The sequence below is a fragment of the Erythrolamprus reginae genome, chromosome 2, assembly GCF_031021105.1.
Source record: "Erythrolamprus reginae isolate rEryReg1 chromosome 2, rEryReg1.hap1, whole genome shotgun sequence".
Lineage (NCBI taxonomy): Eukaryota > Metazoa > Chordata > Lepidosauria > Squamata > Dipsadidae > Erythrolamprus > Erythrolamprus reginae.
In genome coordinates, this window is record NC_091951.1 from 170,782,997 (window position 1) to 170,802,054 (window position 19,058).

Sequence of the window (19,058 nt, forward strand, 5' to 3'; positions counted from 1 at the left end):
ACCCGGATTGTGGGGGCAATACGCTGGCTCTGTTAAAAATGGCTATTGCTAACACGTTGTAAGCCGCCCAGAGTCTAAGGAGAAGGGCGGCATAAAAAATTGAATAAATAAATTAGATTGACTAAAAAAGCAAGAAAATGAAGAATGAATGGTAGACCCAGATGACAAAAATAGGTTTTGAGGAAGCAGCATTAGATAAGCAGCATATACCTAAAATAAAGAAGTGTATGTATAGAAATGATCAAAAATTACAAACTTAGAAGAGACACCGATAGCCTTAAAGTGTGTTAAAGTTTGTTAAACAAGAGATGAAGTAGGATAATAATCACTCAGGAGAAGGTAAGGAAGGAGAAAGTGGAAGTAGAAAGGTGAAGAGAGGAAGAGGGGAGGGAAGTGGAAAAGGGGGGGAGAGAAGGAGCAAGAAGGTAGAGGGAAGAGATGGAGAAAGAGGGAGAGGAAGAAGATCAAAATATGAGGTTGTGGTGATAATCTGTAATAGACTGATGAACAGGAAATATAAAATAGGTGCAAAAAAGGATATTGGTTTAAGAATGATTGATAAAATGTATAATTGTGTATATTATTGATACGTTCTATGGTATATGCACGGATATGTATGTGATTATTGTGGAGAAAAAATTAACAAAATTATTATTTTTTAAATGTGACAGTCCCTTTTTTCCTTCAGAATTTGGTTAAGAGAAATAGCTAGCTAGGGGAAGTGACAAAAGTAGAGTGTGAGTGTCCTCAGACAGGAAATAAGAAATTCCACTCTGAAAGTAACCAAGTCTACTTAAAGTAATCAACATTTTTTCTCAATAGGGTGCAAAAGATGGAAATGGGGTGTGTGGAATGTGGCTTTATTGCAAAGTATATCTCCGAGACCGCCTGCTGCTGCACGAATCCCAGCGACCGATTAGGTCCCACAGAGTGGGCCTTCTCCGGGTCCCGTCAACTAAACAATGTCGGTTGGCGGGCCCCAGGGCAAGAGCCTACTCTGTGGCGGCCCCGACCCTCTGGAACCAACTCCCTCCGGAGATTAGAACTGCCCCTACTCTCCTTGCCTTTCGTAAGCTCCTTAAGACCCACCTTTGTCGTCAGGCATGGGAGAACTGAGACATCTCCCCCGGGCATCTACAATTCATGAATGGTATGTCTGTATGTATGTTTGTTTAGAAAATGGGGTTTTTAAAATATTTTTAAACTGTAATTTAGATTTGTTGTAAATTGTTTCACTTTGTTGTGAGCCGCCCCGAGTCTGCGGAGAGGGGCGGCATACAAATCTAAATAATTAATAAATAAATAAATAAAGTATCATTTTGTTTCAAGATCTTTTTTCCCTAATTTGAACAAAATACTTATCAAAATGTGAGGTTGTGATGATAACCTGTAATCTATTCTTACATGGAAAAGGAAGAAGAATTATACTGAAAGGTTGAACAATTTTCTTTCAAAATAAGCTTATTGCAAGTAGTTAAAAACTGTTCAATAACAAAGGCGATTTAACCCCACCCCCACCCAGCTCCCAGCTCCTCCTTTACCTGTTTGAGCAAAGTTAAGATGTCCAGTTCATTCTTGAGACTGTAGCCTGGCAACATGGCATCAAACTGCTTCAGCCACTCTGGTCCTCCTTCAGGGCCCTTTGAAACTACTGGCTTCTCTTTGCCTAAAAAAGTCGGGATAGAGAAACAGGGACCAATAAAAGACAGACTGGAAAACCTCAGCAAAAGGATGTGCCACGAAGAGGCCATCCTGAGTAGAATACTCACTTTGTGCATCAGTTTCACTCTTCCTGGGTTCGCCAGTTACATTTCGATCTGGAAACAACACTTCATAAGAACTGGGAATCTTCATGCTCAAAAGCTCTGCCACTGCCACCATGACACCGTTCAGGTTCTGGAGAAGGCGACGGGAATGGTCAGGAAAGTATTTTTGAGCAGACTGAGAAACCCAAACCATTTAATGTAGCCTAACCACCCAAAAAAAAAATTGTTTAAAGTATCCATAGTGCAGGGCACATGACAGAAGAATGCCAGCACATTCTTGTCGATGTGGGGGACACACCAACCTAAACACCTATGAAGTGCTTGGTAATGAGACCCAGAGAAGTAGCAACAATAAAAGATGCTCAGATTCAAGATAAGCTGTTAGAATAGGTGATGGCACAAAACGAGAGACTTAGAAACATAGAAGACTGACGGCAGAAAACGATCTCATGGTCCATCTAGTCTGCCCTTATACTATTTTTTGTATTTTATCTTACAATGGATATATGTTTATCCCAGGCATGTTTAAATTCAGTTACTGTGGATTTACCAACCACGTCTGCTGGAAGTTTGTTCCAAGGATCTACTACTCTTTCAGTAAAATAATATTTTCTCATGTTGCTTTTGATCTTTCCCCCAACTAACTTCAGATTGTGTCCCCTTGTTCTTGTGTTCACTTTCCTATTAAAAACACTTCCCTCCCGAACCTTATTTAACCCTTTGACATATTTAAATGTTTCGATCATGTCCCCCCTTTTCCTTCTGTCCTCCAGACCAGAGGTCCCCAACCGCCGGTCCGCGGACCGGCACCGGGCCGTTGGGGGTTTTCAGCCGGTCCGCGGCGCCAGGGCCCCCTCGGCCTTTCTGCACCACCAGCGGCGCTCCCCCCGCCAGCCAGCCAAGCCCCGCGCCCACCGGAACCGGCTCCTCGCTCTCCCCCCGCCGCCCGCCGCGTTTGCAGGAGGTGGGGAGGGTCGGGCGGCCCGCCAAGGCCAGGAGGGACGCCGCTGCCCCCCCCTTCCCTCTCTCCGCCCGCCGCTGCGCCTCCTTGACGCCGAGAGGAAATGCCGGCAAAGGCTTTTCTCAGCGGAGGTCTTCAATGTCGGGGGCGCACGGGCGGTTGCACGCGCTCCCTATCTCCCTGCTAGCCCACTCGGAGTATTCAAAATAAGAAAAACCTTTGCCGGCGAAGGCTTTTCTTATTTTGAATATTCCGAGTGGGCTAGCAGGGAGATAGGGAGCGCGTGCAACCGCCTGTGCGCCCCCGACATTGAATATCACCTTCGCCGGCCCCACCTCTCCTGCAAACCCCCTTGCTGAGAGCCCGGGGCGAAAGTGCTCTCGCAAAGGTGAGGCAGGCAGGGCGTGCGCGCGTCACCGCTGAGAAGAACGGAGAACGAGAGTGAGTGATAGCAACAGACAGCAAGATAGAGAGAAAGTGAGAAAGAGAGAGTGAGAGAAAGGGGGGGAGAAAGAGATAGCAAGAGAGAGAACAAGAGAGAGAAAGAGCGTGAGAAAGAAAACAAGAAAGAGTGAGAGAGAGAAAGCAAAAGAGACAGAAAGAAAACAAGAGAGAGAAAGTGAGAAGAAGAGAGAGAAAGAGGGGGAGAGAGAGAGAAAGAGAGGGAGAGGGAGAAAGAGAGAGGGAGCGGGGGGAGAGATAGCAAGAGAGGGAGAGAGAGAAAGAGAGAGGGAAAGGGGGGAGAGATAGAGAGAGAAAGAGAGAGGGAAAGGGGAGAGAGGGGGGAGAGAAAGAGAGAGGGAGAGAGAGAGGAGATAAAGGAAGAGGAGAGAGAGAAAGGAAGAGAAAGAAAGAAAGAGGGATAGAAAGAGAGAGAGAGTGAGAGGTGCTCAGTGAGCCTTTCTTTGAAGTTGCCTTTCTTTCTTTCTTTCTTTCTTTCTCTTTCTTGCTTTCTTTCTTGCTCTTTTTCTTTCTCTCTTTTACCTTCCCTTCCTCTATTTCTTCTTTTCTTTCTCCTTCCTACCTTCTTCCCTTACTCTCCCCTTTCATAAGTTTCCTTGCTTCCTTCCTCTGTTCCTGTCCCTTCCCCCCTTCTTTCTTTCTTTCCTTCCTTCCTTTCCTCCCTCCATTTCTTGCTTTCCTTTTCCTTCCTCCCTTCTTTCCTCCCTCATTCCCTTCTTTCACTCCTTCCTCTCTTACTCTCCCCTTTCACACCTTTCCTTGCTTCCTTTGCACCCTTCTTCTGTTCCTGTCCCTTCCCTCTTTCCTTCCTTCCTTCCCACCCTCCGTCCATTCATTCACCCATTCCTCTCTTGATCGCCCCTTTTACGGCGCCGCTGACAGCTAGCTCCCCCCCCCCACCGGGCCATGGAAAACTGGTCTAGCTTAAAGCCGGTCCCTGGTGCAAAAAAGGTTGGGGACCTCTGCTCCAGACTATACAGATTTAGTTCATGAAGTCTTTCCTGATACGTTTTATGCTTAAGACCTTCCACCATTCTTGTAGCCCGTCTTTGGACCTGTTCAATTTTATCAATATCTTTTTGTAGGTGAGGTCTCCAGAACTGACTTCTTGCATTTCTACCAAATGTGGAAAATTGATAATGATACCCCAGTTGATAGGGCTCTGACACAAACAAGGCCAGACAAGTCACTTCATGGAGACTTTATCATGCCTAAAATATCTATTCAGCAACTCTTGGCAACCCACAGCCTTCGAATATCTTAGACTGTAATTGCCAAAGATCAAAAGAGGACTTTCGGTGCTTGCTCCATACCTTGGCAGCAGCTGCAGACACGGTGAGCATGACAGAGACCTCACTCCCTTTGGCTCTCTCCCAGGAAGTGCCCGGTGTCTCCTTTCCCACTGGCTCTACAGTCCCATAGGATTTGGAATCTGGGAAAACTGAAGGAAAGCAAAGCAAAGGGAAAATTAAACAAAAACCTTGAGCTGCCACTCAAGCTTGTATTCCAGAAATTCAAACCACTCATCTAAAGTTAGGGTGATTCCGCACTCAATTGGGAATCATGTACCAGAATAGACTTAAGTCACAAATCAACCAATACAGCGGTTTCCCTGAAGGTGTGGCTGCCACTGTCAGTCTGGGAGAATTAAAAATTACGCAGATCTGAAGGTCAGTGATGAAGTGGAGGATAATGACAGCGATGAGCAAGGGGAACTCGACATCTAGGAGACTTCATTCATCATGATCCCATTCATTTTTATGTACTACACTTTACATGGGACTGCCCTTGAAGACAATCTAGAAACTTCAACTAGTATACAATGCCTACAGAATTGTTGCATTACTATCATTTAACACTACTTACTGCTACAGGAGCTCCACTGATTGCGAGTATGCTTCTAAGTGCAATTCAAAACATTGATTATTCCTTACGCTCTCAAGGGCCTGGCTGTCTAGCATACTGTTTTTCCTGGATAGATTCTGAGTGTTGGATGGGTGTCAACAGGCTCAGACTCAACCCCAACAAGACGGAGTGGCTGTAGGTTCTGCCTCCCAAGGACAACTCCATCTGTCCATCCATTACTCTGGGGGCAGGGGAGCTGCTGACCCCCTCAGAGAGGGTCTGCAGCTTGATCGTCTTTCTCCAACCACAGCTGACTTTGGACCATCATCTTTCGGCTGTGGCGAGGGGGAGCGTTTGCCCAGGTTCGCCTGGTGCACCAGATGCGGCCTCTGTATTTGGACAGGGAGTCTCTACTCATAGTCGCTCATGCCCTTATCCCCTCAAGATTTGACTACTGCAATGCTCTCTACATGGGGCTGCCTCTGAAGAGTGTTTGGAAACTGCAAATTGTGCAGAACACAGCTGCGCGAGTAGTCATGAGCCTTCCTTAGTATGCCCATGTTTTTCCAACACTCTGTGGATTGCATTGGCTGCCGATTGGTTTACGGACACAATTCAAAACGTTGGTAATGACCTATAAAGCCCTACATGACATTGGACCAGATTACTTGCGGGACCGCCTTCTGCCATATGAGTCCCAGTGACCGGTTAGGTCCCACAGAGTTGGCCTTCTCCAGGTCCTGTCAACTAGACCAGTGTTTCCCAACCTTGGCAACTTGAAGATATTTGGACTTCAACTCCCAGAATTCCCCAGCCATCTGTGGTGGCTATTTTGAGAGGTCTTTAGAGTTTCCATTATGTCTAATGGAATTGGAAGTGGAATTGTTATTGGTACATTTATAATGTGTGTAATGCAAGTTTATTATGGTTATGACAGACATTGGTATATTATCATTGCTCAGATACAGTATATAACATTTAGAATCTTTTTAGATCAAAACAGTTTGTATTATAGGGTACTTTTTGTTTGGGAAATGCAGATGCAACATTATTGAATTAAAGATTATTCTGGCTCAGTGGTTCTCAATTTTTTCTTCACCATAGACACCTTTATTAAATAAATTTTGTGACCATGCAACTCCACGATTTACCATATTTTTCAGAGTATAAGATGTCCCCCACCCCAAAGAGGCTAAAAATTTGGGTGCGTCTTATACTCCAAATGTAGTGGGGGTTTTGTAGCTTATTTTTTCAGGCCTAACAAGGTGGAACGATCTTCCCGGCTTGCAGGATTTTTTTCATTCCTCTTCCCTCTGAAGAGGTTTTTTTCCAGCCCTAAATCTTTGCAGGCTTGTTTTCATTGCTACTCTCTCCGAAGAAGATTTTTTTCAGTCCTAACCAGGGGATAAAATAATGTGCTGAAGATGACGAGACGAAGGATGCTAGCCAGATGAATACCTGGTAGGTAGATTTCTCCCCCTATTTTCCTCCTCCAAAACTAAGGTGGGTCTTATACTCCAAAAAATAAGGTAAATCACATTTTTTCACGCCTTCCCAGATGCTCTGTGACATCGCAGCCCCCCAGACCTCAGATTTAGAACTATGGTTCTATCTTCCCAACAAGTCATTTTACTTTTCACAAACCTGGGATCCTGCCCTTTGGAATTATGGGGATGACGGGGGACAAGGGGCACTCTTCCACTTCCGACTTGGCTCCAACCAGCAATGGGAAGCGTTGTATTTCTTCTCCCAAGACGCTCTCTGGAGATGATGCTGGGACAATGGTGTCAAGGCAGTCACTCTCCTCATCACTCTCCATCCTGAAGCAATATTGGAGAATGGTTATAAAATTTAGGACACATCCGCTCTCGGCCAGCTTTTAGTGACATAATTTAGGGGCATTTGGGGAGTGCTGGTGAACACCAACTTATCTTGCCATTCCCAGAGTTAAAAGGTGGGTGTAGATCTGGGAATTGGATCAAATGCAGCAAATCAGCAAGAGATTCCAAGTACAGTGGTACCTCGGTTCTCGAATGCCTTGGTTGTCGTACATTTCGGATACCGAACAAAATTTTCAGCAAAAATTTCCTTCGGTATCTGAACAAAAATTCGGATACCGAACAGCCACAGAAAATTTTGTTCATTATCCGAAATGTTACCACCGGGGGGCGGCTGCAATCCCGGCAGCTTCGGGGGGCTGAGGAGCTCTATAAGCGCTCCAAGCTGCAGGAAGGGTGGGGCGGCTGCAATCTCGGCAGCTTCGGGGGGCTCCTTTCCTCAATGCTTTGTCTTGGTACCTGTAGGCAGCTGCACCAACTTTCTCCTTCCTGGTGGCGGCAACGGTGGTGGCTTCCCTTCGAGTAGCAACAGCGCCGGGAATGTCACGTGATGAAGGGAAGCCGCCGGAGCCATCTCAGCAATTACCGTTGCTCCAGCAGCTTCTCTTCATTCCGTGACGTTCCCGGCGCTGTTGCTATTTGAAGGGAAGCCGCCGCCATTGCCGCCGCCGGTAAGGAGAAAGTTGGTGCAGCTGCCTACAGGTAACAAGAAGCACTGAGGAAAGGAGCCCCCCGAAGCTGCCGGGATTGCAACCGCCCCCACCCTTCCTGCAGCTTGGAGCGCTTATAGAGCTCCTCAGATTTTTTATCCCATAGGAAATAAAGAAAATAGATTTAATTGGCTCCCAGCGAGTCAACAGGGGCTGGGAACCAATTTAATCCATTTCCATTATTTCCTATTAATTTGGTACTCGACCAAATCGGTTCTCGACCACACTTCTGGAACGAATTGTGGTCAGGAACCGAGGTACCACTGTACGTACAGACAAAAAAAGGCTAGCACTCCCCAAAAGAAGCTTTACGCACAAGGCCTCCTTTGCTTCCTATATAAACTAAGCAATATCTCCTGATTTCATACCCTCCAGATGTATGGATTTTGTCACGCTAGTTGGGGATGATGTGAACTAATAGTCAACACATCTGAAGGAAACCAGGTTGGGAAAGATTTCAGATGGCACACAGCTAAACAGCTTTTCTTTTCCCGTTTGTCTTTTGTGTTTCTACTCAATCTGATGTCTATTCTCACCTGACGTCCTCAGTCTGGTTGTGTGGTGGGGTAGGCAGAGCTGCAAGCAGATCTAAGCTCTTCACTTCCACAGGGGGAGCATCTGCACACAAGGGAGAATAAAGAAAGGATGAAATATCAGATGCTCCGGGAGTGCCATTAACCGTGCCTACCACGTGAGAATTCACAGCCTGTACTTCTGCGCTAATATACACCGGGTGGCTTTTTTCCTCTATACATTCCCCCAATTCTTGGCAAAGAAGGGGTCAATGACAAGCAAGGATACGACCTTTTCAGTGATACAGCAGTGCCTTGCAAAATGCCATTCTGGTCAGGATGTATAAATTGGGTTTCTTAAAACCTCTTTATCTTGATTTATTCAACACTTTCTCTTATTTATCTAAAATTTTAAATATTAGATATGAGGAAATGAGCTACTGGAAACATATCTAGTTCACAATTGTAACACAGATCTACCGTACACCCGCCCGCCCTTTCTTTCCTTCTATTCTTCTCTTCCTTCTTCTTTCTTTTCTTTCTTCTGTATGTCTGTTGACGTTCTTTGTCTACTTGTCTCTGTTTATTGTCAAATGCATACCGTTTAAATTATAATTCGACAGGATTATTGCTTTAATCTGTAATTGCCCATTACTCGCACTTTCAGTAATTTGACATGTCTATGTTGTTAATTGTAACCAATGTCTTTATTGTATATTTGTAAATAAAAACTTTTAAAAAATTTAAAAAAAAGAAAAATGCCATTCTGTAACCAGCAAGAGATAAACCATAACTGAGGCTTCAGAAATTTGCAATCATTTCCTATTATCCCCTTGGCCACCCTTTATAATTTTTTTTATTTCCTTTTAAGATTTCTGATAAAATATAAATAAAAAATAAATGAAGGATCCCCAGAAGATGGGAATAACTGTACTTTAAAAAATCGTAACAACCATACTTGGCACTTTTCTCAGGGCTCATACGAAATCATTTCTGGAGACTTCCTCAAAGCTCGTCCTCTTTGCCTTTTCCATACCTGCAACCTTTGCCTTAAAATGTTTGCTCTACAGGTAGACCTCGACATACAACCATTCATTTAGTGACCATTCGAAGTTACAAAAAATGACTTACGATCGGTTTTCATATTTACGACCGTTGAAGTATTCCCATGGTCAAAATTCGAATGCTTGGCAACTGGCTGTGTGATTCCTGTTTTGTGTCCTTCTGACAGGCAAAATTAATGGGGAGGCCAGGTTCACTGAACAACCACGTTACCTAACGCGACAACTGCAGGGATCCACTTAACAACCATGGCAAGAAAACTCATAAAATGGGGCAAGACTCATGTAACAAAAAATGTCTAGTTTAGCAATGGAACTTTTCGGCCTAATTGTAGCTATACGTTGAGGATCGCCTGCATTGCTTATAAATGCATTTTGCTGCTAAGATGAACCCTTCTGAATCACAGCACCTTCTATTGAACCAATTTATTTAATTCCCTCTTCTCCTCCACTTACAAACACTTAAATCAGAAGCTTCCGGTTTTATCCTGCCAGATACCGAACAGAACGCATAATGTACGTTCACCATGCTGCAGCATTCAAGTGCCTCCCTACCTGAATATTTTAGATCAGGGGTCTCCAACCTTGGCAACTTTAAGACTTGTGGACTTCAACTCCCAGAATTCCTCAGCCAGCAAAGCTGGCTGAGGAATTCTGGGAGTTGAAGTCCACAAGTCTTAAAGTTGCCAAGATTGGAGGCCTCTGCTTTAGACCATAACATTAAAACACCCACGCTCAGCAACGGCTCTTACCCTTCTGTCCTTCAGGCTCATGGGGTAGCTTTGGCTCTTTGGACTGCCCGGTCAGCTCTTCAGAAGACAGGACGCCATTCACCAGTTTCTGCTGCACAGAGGGTGGGGGTGTGGGGGGCAGTGAGGAAGGTGGTGTTGGAGGGTTGCTCAAGTTGTTCTAGACAGAGAACACAGGAATCAACACCCACCACAGTCCCCTGCCTGTCCCCCCTCCCCCTATCTTTCATTTCCAAGGCTGCACAAATCTTGACCGGCTACTCTGGCCACATGCCACATTTACATTCTTCCTTTTACCATCTGAGCTGCCCCAAAATTGTGTTGTAAGTAATGCAAAGAAATGAACACATTTTTTGGGGGAAACATTAAGAGCAATCATTGTGGTCGTGGAGACTTGGCTACAACTGTTCTCTGGAGACCTGGACTACCCCTCTAACACCTCTGCCTTGAAAAAAAAAATCTCCATCCAGATAGAGAGTATATGAGGGGAGTGAGAAACTGAGTCTTGAACGCAGACTGATGATCGATTAAAAAGAAAAAGGGTTAAATATGGATATAGAAATGATTAGGAATATGGATTTAAGCACTGTCTTTTGATATGTTTGTAGGTATATGCATTGATTTTTTTATGATTATATGTGGAAAAAATAAGAAAACTTTTTATAAAAAAAGAGGGGGGAAAACATTTTCTGCTAAATTGTACTACATTTACCCCTGAATGGAAACAAAGGCAAGCCTTGTTTGCACTGACTTACTCAAGCACAGCACAAGAAAAGTACTAGAGTGTTTCTTTCCTTTCTTTGACCTTCCTTAGAAGTTTGGGAAAGAACTAAATTGTAGCCTATGATAAAATGATACTAGTGACTTCAGTGTGGCACATCTGAAGGGCCACCAATTTTCCTTTATTGACAAGCAGGTAGAATCTTGGGTTCTAGGGCAGATCCAACACCTATTGAAAGTTCATAATTGTTAGGCAGAACTAGTTCGTAATTTTAGTTTAAACAAAATCATTTTTACATTAAAGATTATTTTGTTAACTGTGTGTCTATATAAACTTAATTTAATAGTTTTAAAAATTATTGCAGCTCCAGCACATGGCAAATGCTGCTAATTGCTACTTAAATACAGAATTTGCATGTTTTATATATTTTAAATATTACATTTTGATTTTTGTTTGAAGATGTTTCGCTTCTCGTCCAAGAAGCTTCTTCTGCTCTGACTGGATGGTGGGGAATGGATTCATCCAGTCGGAGCTGAAGAAGTTTTCTTGGATGAGAAGCGAAACGTCTTCAAATAAAAACCAGAAAGTCCAGTTGCCTCTGGGAAAAAAGCACCTTTGAGACAATCACGACCTGGAGGACTGAGAATCTCCATAGACATTTCTGATATTACAGTATTGCTAATTTCTGTTTATTTTGTTGCTACTAGATATTATTATTTAAAAACATATATTGTTTCTTAGCTTGCCACACTATGTGACATGTTGTACATGAGACCTCTTTCTGCTTAAATTTGGTTAATTTCTGCTGTGAATGTAGACAGGTGGGTTTTTTTCAATTCATTGTCATATCATTCCTCAATTTTAGTCTCCCAATCCTATGTTGATGGTAAAGTTTCTTTTCCACCCGAGAACAAGCAGCAATACTGCTGCTTCTCTTCTGGGGTGTCTGAGATGGCCAGGTACTCTGGACCGCGGACACACGTCGTTGTGGGCTGGGGCTGTGCAAGAAGCCCACTTAGGCAGGGAAGGAGAGAATCCCCGGCCAGTCAGTCCTGGCTGACAGCTCTGCTCCCTTAGGAAGAGACAACCGGGATCCCATCTCTGTGTCTTTGGGCAAATGAGCTGTTCTTGCGTATGCGTGCCAGATACCAGGCAAGTGGCCAGTGAGCATGCACACACCAGAAACAGGAAGATGATCTTCCCAGCATGCGTATGGGCACCGGGTGATTGCTATTTCGGTTTCCGGTGCTCCTGCGTGCGTGAAGAGCAGCCGGCTGGTGTCCTGGGACCCAAAAGAGCAACAGGTGATGGCTCCAGGTGCCCGGAGAGATGGCTCCGTCTGCCACTTCCGGTGGAGAGGGGGAACATGCTCAGAACATGTCTTCTCGGCAACTCAACTTCTTGCCAACATAAACTTCGGGAACAAGGCATCCCTGGCATCTTAACAAGCTAATTTATTGTGACACAAAGGTTTGAGGGTTCCTCTTTCCCAGAAAGGTTGTTTCAGAATGGATGCGTGCCACCCCCAACTGCTGCCACTGACCGCCAGTGACTCTGCCCACTAGTTCACTTGCCTGCTTGGTTCTCCCATGCGGTCCACCCTCTCGTTGCATCCTGCACATTCTGCCTACCCACTCGCTTGCAGCACCTTGCTACTCTGCCCTCCTGCTTGCTCGCCTGCTGCATCCCGTTTGCTCTTCACACACGCTCACTTCCCCTAACCCTCTGGTCACCCGTGGAAAGTTGACCCCGCAGCTAGTTGGATGTGTGGAAGTATCTGGCGTCAACTTTGCATTGACACAGCAACCGCAGTGAATTGTCCTAGGCCCTAAAAATGTTTCTTCTTTGTGGTGGCATTTCCAACATTTATCTTTACAGGATTTAGCCATCTTTACATTTGTTGGTGGAATTACATACCATCTGTAGGACACGTTGTACCAGTTTTTCCTCAAAACTCAGATTGGTATACATTTAATTCCTCCCTCACCAATGAATCTTCCCATTAATACACTGCTCTGGCTCCTTTGAATTTTTGTATCCATTTCTGTCATATAGCTTTATTTGTCCTGTCTCCACAAAACATTACAACGTATTTATAAATGGGTGAAATAGGAATGGTTTTCTTCTCCCCCCCCCCCCCCCCAGCTTATTCCCTCTTTTCTTACAATTTAACACTTTCTTTTTTCCTATACTCAGTTAGCTGAAGAAGAAGAAAATGCCACAGGGCTGGCCTTACTTTGGTGAGCAGCTGTGAGTAGTAGTCCGGAATGCTGTCCAGGGCCGCATTGCCAAACGTGCCTTTCAACTGGCTCTTGCCATTGATGGGGCTGCTTCCGAAGGGAGGAAAGAGGTTGAAATTGGCTGTGATTACCGGTTCCATCAGAGGCAGCAAAGAGAGTTCCTGAGGAGAAAAGAACTGAATCAGACCCAGGCTTCTTCATATGCCAACTACATCCTTCAGACTGTAGTAGAAGAATCCTCTGATATAAATAAAACGGAACAATATGAGTTCACAGGCCTTGAAAATCTAATGGACTCCTATCTGTTCTGCCGGGCTCTCTGGTAGAAGCCTCCCGAAAATTCACGGGTACAAATTTCAGACACACATGTCCTTTACCACAAAATTCAAAAGGAACAAAGCACCCTCTTTGTATTGCAAAGAGCACTCTTCCCCAAAACAACCTTGTCGGCTGTACAAGTCCCTTAATCAGTCCTTAAGTACTTAGCTAGTAGCTGTGAAGAAACATCACAGCCCTCCTTCTTCCCACGAAGTGAAACACACACACACTTTACTCTGCTTTGGTGTCAAAGGCGTGAAAAATCCACAAACAAAGTTCAGACACAGCGAGGCACGATCCTGAAGAACTGCGATCAGATAATCTTCCACAACGGCCAAACTAGCACGCTGCTATTTATAGCAGCAGCTCTAATTACTGGAGCCCCACCCAAACTCAATTGGTCTCTTCGATGCATAAGTTTGCGCCTGCGTGGGTCTAACACTTCGTCATCCAAATCAACCGAAGATAATGGTGATTGGCTTCCTGGGCTGTGCGCCAAGCCTCCCTCTTCCAAATCACCCCCACCTTCTTCTTCGTCCGAGGAAACTGCACTCCCTGACTCTGCCGGCAACAAAACAGGCCTAGGACATGTTGACGTTTCCCCTGGCTCCATCTCCACATTCCCTGGGACAGGAGCTGGGCCAGAGCCAACCACATCACTATCTAGGCCTATTCTCCCATTACTTTAGTGGGAAAATCTCAAGGCTATCTAGCTTCTGCAAGATTTTTAAAGATATATTTCTCTAGATCTACAGTACCCACAGATGGTGGAATTTTGCTGAAGGCAAGAAGAAGCTATATTAGACTAGGGGTGTCAAATTCAAGGGCTGAGGGCTGAAGCTAGCCCATGAAGTACTTAGATCTGGCCCATGGGTCCACTCTGGAAACAGCAAAGGTTCACTCTAGCTCCCCAAGGTCAAACACAACCCTGATGTGGCCCTCAATGAAATTGAGTTTGACACCCCAGCATTAGACCAACCACAACTAGCTCAAGTCTTTCTCTAAGACACGTGTGCTCATGCAGTTGAATTAGGACTTGTTAGTGCTGCTTCTGAACCCCTAATGTGATACCCTGAAAACAATACCAAATCTATTTTATTGAGACAGGGAAGACTCAAGGTTATGAATGAGCACCAATAGGTCATCTGGGAATAAAACAACTTGTGTCACTTTCTAGTATGTTTGTTATCTGCACAAACAGACAGAAAATTCTGCCCTGTTGCAGAGCATTATTCTACAAGTAAGGTTGTAGACATAAGACCATTTCTTTTCATCTTTCCAAAAAAAAGAATATACAATTCTGGGCAATACTTGTAAATCTGTATGAAAAGAAAATCTGGAAGAAATAAAGAAAATGTGTATTCATTTATTTTAAGCCAAAAGGGCTATAAATCTAATGCCCATAATTATCAACTCCTTCTACATGACAAATAAATCCTGCTTGAACAAGATTACCGCTACTTTTGGAATTAATTAATTAATTAATTAGAAAGAATCTGTATACCAGTTTGACTCTGCAATTAGCCCAACATTTAAGGAATTTTTCTGAGTTTAGAATTTACAATAATATAGGTTTGGGTTTTTTAAAACAAATTGGAACATTCAAACACCTGATGTGATAAAAGTTTACAGAGTTAAGCAATTTATCTACTTCTGTCTTATATTATTCTACAATAAAATAATCTGGCCCTGAAAATCTATTGATTTTCAATTTCTTTGCTTGTACATATTTGTGCATAGTCTAACAAAAAGCAATTTATGCTTAGTACTTTGTAATTCCTCAAAAAAATTCTGGAGAAGAATGAATAACAAATGGAAAGAACAGAAGCTTCCATTTCCTGTTTTGTTCCTCATCTTGCAAATTCCCCTTTCTTTTTCATATGTCTTATATATGCTCTCCATTCAATAATACCATGAGGATTTTAATGAGAATTTAAAATGAATATCTGTACATTCATTGCGTACATTGGAATATTATTACAGTATACTGAAGCATATAATCATTTGCTTTAAAAAATTCAATTACCATAATTTAATCGGAATACATCTGAACACTAAGTATTCTTTAAGAAAAGAATCCATCTAACGTAGCCCTTGCTTAAGCGATCACAATTGGGACCCGCAACTCGGTCACTAAGTGATGGAGTCACTAAGCAAAAATCATGTGACTATGATGGACTTAAATCACTTCTTATTAGGTTGTTAAATGAATCACCTCAGGTAAGCGAGACATCACATGACTGTGACTTGCAATTTTACTTCTGGCTTCTACACTGATTAGAAGCTAGTTATGAAACAAGCAAACAGCAATTGCCTGACTTCAGGAATGTTGCAAAGGTCATAAATGTAAGGGCTGGTTGTAAAGTTACTTTTTCAAAGTCATCATAACTTTGAATGGTCACTAAAAAGGCAGATACTAAGCAAGATCTACCTTTATAGCAATTATGCTAGCTGAAAGGAAAATAAACTCTTTATTAATTTGGTGTAGTAAACACTTCACATCTTAAAAAAAATGTTTTTCTCTTCCGAATCAGTTCCCCCATCTTTCGTAATGACTAAAGTATAGATAATATAAGTAGAGATATGGATTAAAACTGTCTCTGTGATAACAGGTGAGGATTGCTAAATGTTATTATTTCAATCAAATGTCTTTGGCAATGTATCATCTCCAGCATCTCACATTCAGAAGTTTCATTTTTTAAAAGTAGGGGATCATTCCTATAATCAGACTTAAATTTTCTGGCCTGCAGCTTAAAACCATGGCAGGAAAGTGTGTACAGCCTTCATTATGCTGAAAAAAGCAGCATGCATTCTAACACAGGATTTATTGGGCCACCGCATGTTGTTTATTAAAGGTAAATTAATGAAAGAAAATAGCTTCAGATATTTGGAGATGTAATGTATGAGTTTGCAGTGAAAAACTAATCTGGTTTGTAAAATGGCTTCTTCAACTGTATGGGTCCACTTATTTTTGTTTTCTGACCAACCAAAAATCAACCCCAAATGAAAAGAGAGAAAATAAATTACATTTCACTAGATTAAATGAACGTGAATTAACTGGATTAAAAACGTGAGGAAAAATTGGAGGCGTGCATGAGTTTAGAATAGCTCCACTTGGTGCAGTAGAATACAAGAAAAAGGGGGAGGCAGGGAAATATACCATTCCTAAATTTTATAAATCAATTTATTCCCAGGAATAATAAGAGTGCGAAATCCAGTGTTTAGTGTTGTGTATTTAATGTATTCAAATATTAACAATGACACAAATTCTTGCAGAAAAAGACTCAAGTGACCATGGACAGAAAAATAAAAGCCCTATTTATCTAAGTTAAGACTATCGTGGTCTTTTTCAACAACACACAAACACACTTGATTTTTTTGACTCAGCCTTTCAGCCAGACAATTCCTGTACCTGCTTCAGTTGTTTCATGAGGGCTTCATTGGACTTCACTCCATCCTCCTTGCGCAGTTTCTTGCGGGAATTGACAAGTCGCTCCCCAGCTTTCTGGGATCGCTTTGGCTTCGGTGGGGGGAGTTTTTTTGCTGAGAGGACATCCTGGTGAGGGGAGAGGAGAGGTAGGCAGTAGTCCCTTTCTTTCCTCAGCAAACTGGCTCCATGGTGGAGTCATCTGATGGAGCTATCCAAGCTCACCTGCTCAACCCTCCCTGCCCCAGACAGGCTAAGTGAGTCACAAGCAAAAAAGTACCAAGAAGCCCAAGCGGGAGGGACAAAATTATGGGCAGCCCTATTTTACACTGCGAATGAAGAGAAAGTATTTTAAATGTTGCTTCCTCATGTGTCCAGTGGCACAACACCCTGCAAATGGTTATGGCCAACCTCTCGTCTAAGTTTGCTGTTTTACTAGGGAATCTACACATTCAACCACATTTGGGGAAGTTTGTTTGTTTTTTTAAAGAAGAGGGAATAAAGAAGTATGTCCCCCTTTTAGACTCCTCGCCTCAATGGTTGTAAGAGGAGAAGGGCAGAAGTCAGTTGCATTATGGGCAGTCCTCAATTTACGACCACAATGGAGCCACAAATTTCTGTCATTAAGTGAGTTTTATCCCATTTTTCAACCTTTCTTGAAACAATTGTTAAGTGAATCACTGCAGTTGTTAAGTTAGTAATATGGTTGTTAAGTGAATCTGGCTTCCCCATTGACCCTGCTTGTCAGGTGGTCAAAAAATTTATTTTCTTATTTATTATTTCAATTTGTATGCCATCTAACTCCTTAGGGACTCTAGGCGACTCACAACCAAAATAAAACATACAATATAATATTAAAACCCCAAAGACAATTAAAAACAATTAAATTGAACAGTTAAAAACCGGGGATCACATGACCCCAGGACACTGCAACTGTCATAAATAGGAACCAGTTGCCAAACATCTGGATTTTTGATCACATGATCATTGGGATGCTCCAACGGTCATAACTGTGAAAAACTGTCATAAGTGACATTTTTTTCAGTGCCAGTGTAACTTTGAACAGTTACTAAATGAACTGTTGTATGTCGAAAACTACCTGTATAAGGGACAGAAATAAATTATTTCAAAACCTGAATAAAAGGTGCTTCTCCAAAAGGCAACTGGACTTTTTTAATTCCTTGAAAATGTTTTGTTTGTCATCCAAGAGGCTTGAGAACCGAAACATTTTCAAGGAACAAAAATCCAAGAAAGTCCAGTTGCCTTTTGGAAAAAACACCTTTGGGACGACCATGACCTGGATGACTGAGAATCTCCATTCGACATATGAAGCCTGTCAAAAAGGTCAAAGAAGGCCTCCTGCAGACTGATTTTGAGCACCTAGAATTTTGCAGAAATTATACTACCAAATGGAGCCAGTCCCCACCCCTAACTCTCTCTCTCAGCCTAACTCACCAGGGTTGTTGCTATGGGGAAAACAGGAAGAGGAAGTTACGTTGGATCTGTTTGCCGCTTTGAAATTATTTGTAAAAATTATAAAGGCAGGATGTACCATATTTTCAGAGTATAAGATGCGCCTAAAAGAGGATGGAAATGTTGGTGCGTCTTATATGCCAAATACAGCCATTTTTGGATTCTCGAAGCTCCGCCCCTGCATCCCTTTTTCGCAAAAAATGGGCCTGTTTCTTAGCAAAAATGGGATGTGCAGAGGGCTTTGGAGGCCTCCAGAGCGCTCCTGGGGGCCGGGAGAAAGCAAAAACAGCCCCACTTTTGAAAAAAACAGACAAAAACCAGCTCTTTTTGGGGAGTGCAAAAACCAGCTCTATTTTTAAAATGTAGCATAGAAAAATGCAAGTGTTTCTGCCTTCCTCCAGGCCCCAGAAGCATTCTGCAGGCCTCCCAAACCTTCCACACACTCTGGGTTTTGCAAAAAAGGACCATTTTTTTTTTGCAACAAACGGATTGCACAGAGGGTTTGGGAGGCCTGCAGAGTGCTTCCAGGGTCTGGGGAAGACAAAAATGTTTTTTTTCCTTATTTATTTCTTTGAAATCTTGGCACGTCTTATATACCAGTGCATCTTATAGTATGTAAAATACAGTCAATAAATAAGGGTGGGGGTGGGGACTTTGGACATTGTGACTCAGCCCCTTTAGGGATATCATCCCTCTCCCAACTGTGTCCGTTAACCACTGCATAATAAAAGGGTGGCCCAAACTAGCCAGTGGCAGAGAAGTGATGCCAACCAAAAGCTGAGGCCCCTCTTCTTTTATAAAGGATTTCTTCCCCCAAAAGGAGACCTTTTTCAATCGATTCTTCGTGAAATCCATCCCACCATGCCAAAAATACCTTCTCCGCCACTGGGTAGGTGGGACTGGCTTTTAGATAATAGTTTTGAATTCGAGCATTGAACTGGCCCCAGAAATAACACAAAAGTAAGCGGGCTCCAG

General features: G+C 43.0%; 1 protein-coding gene across 1 annotated transcript in view; it reads right to left on the reverse strand.

The window, feature by feature from the left end:
- The window catches only part of KMT2D (lysine methyltransferase 2D), a 145,736-nt gene that overhangs the window by 16,503 nt on the left and 110,175 nt on the right, over positions 1-19,058 (reverse strand). The window contains 8 exon segments of the mRNA XM_070740448.1: positions 1,542-1,666; positions 1,770-1,896; positions 4,503-4,630; positions 6,679-6,854; positions 8,119-8,200; positions 9,908-10,064; positions 12,862-13,026; positions 16,596-16,739. Of these exon segments, the coding sequence (XP_070596549.1) occupies positions 1,542-1,666; positions 1,770-1,896; positions 4,503-4,630; positions 6,679-6,854; positions 8,119-8,200; positions 9,908-10,064; positions 12,862-13,026; positions 16,596-16,739 (1,104 nt within the window).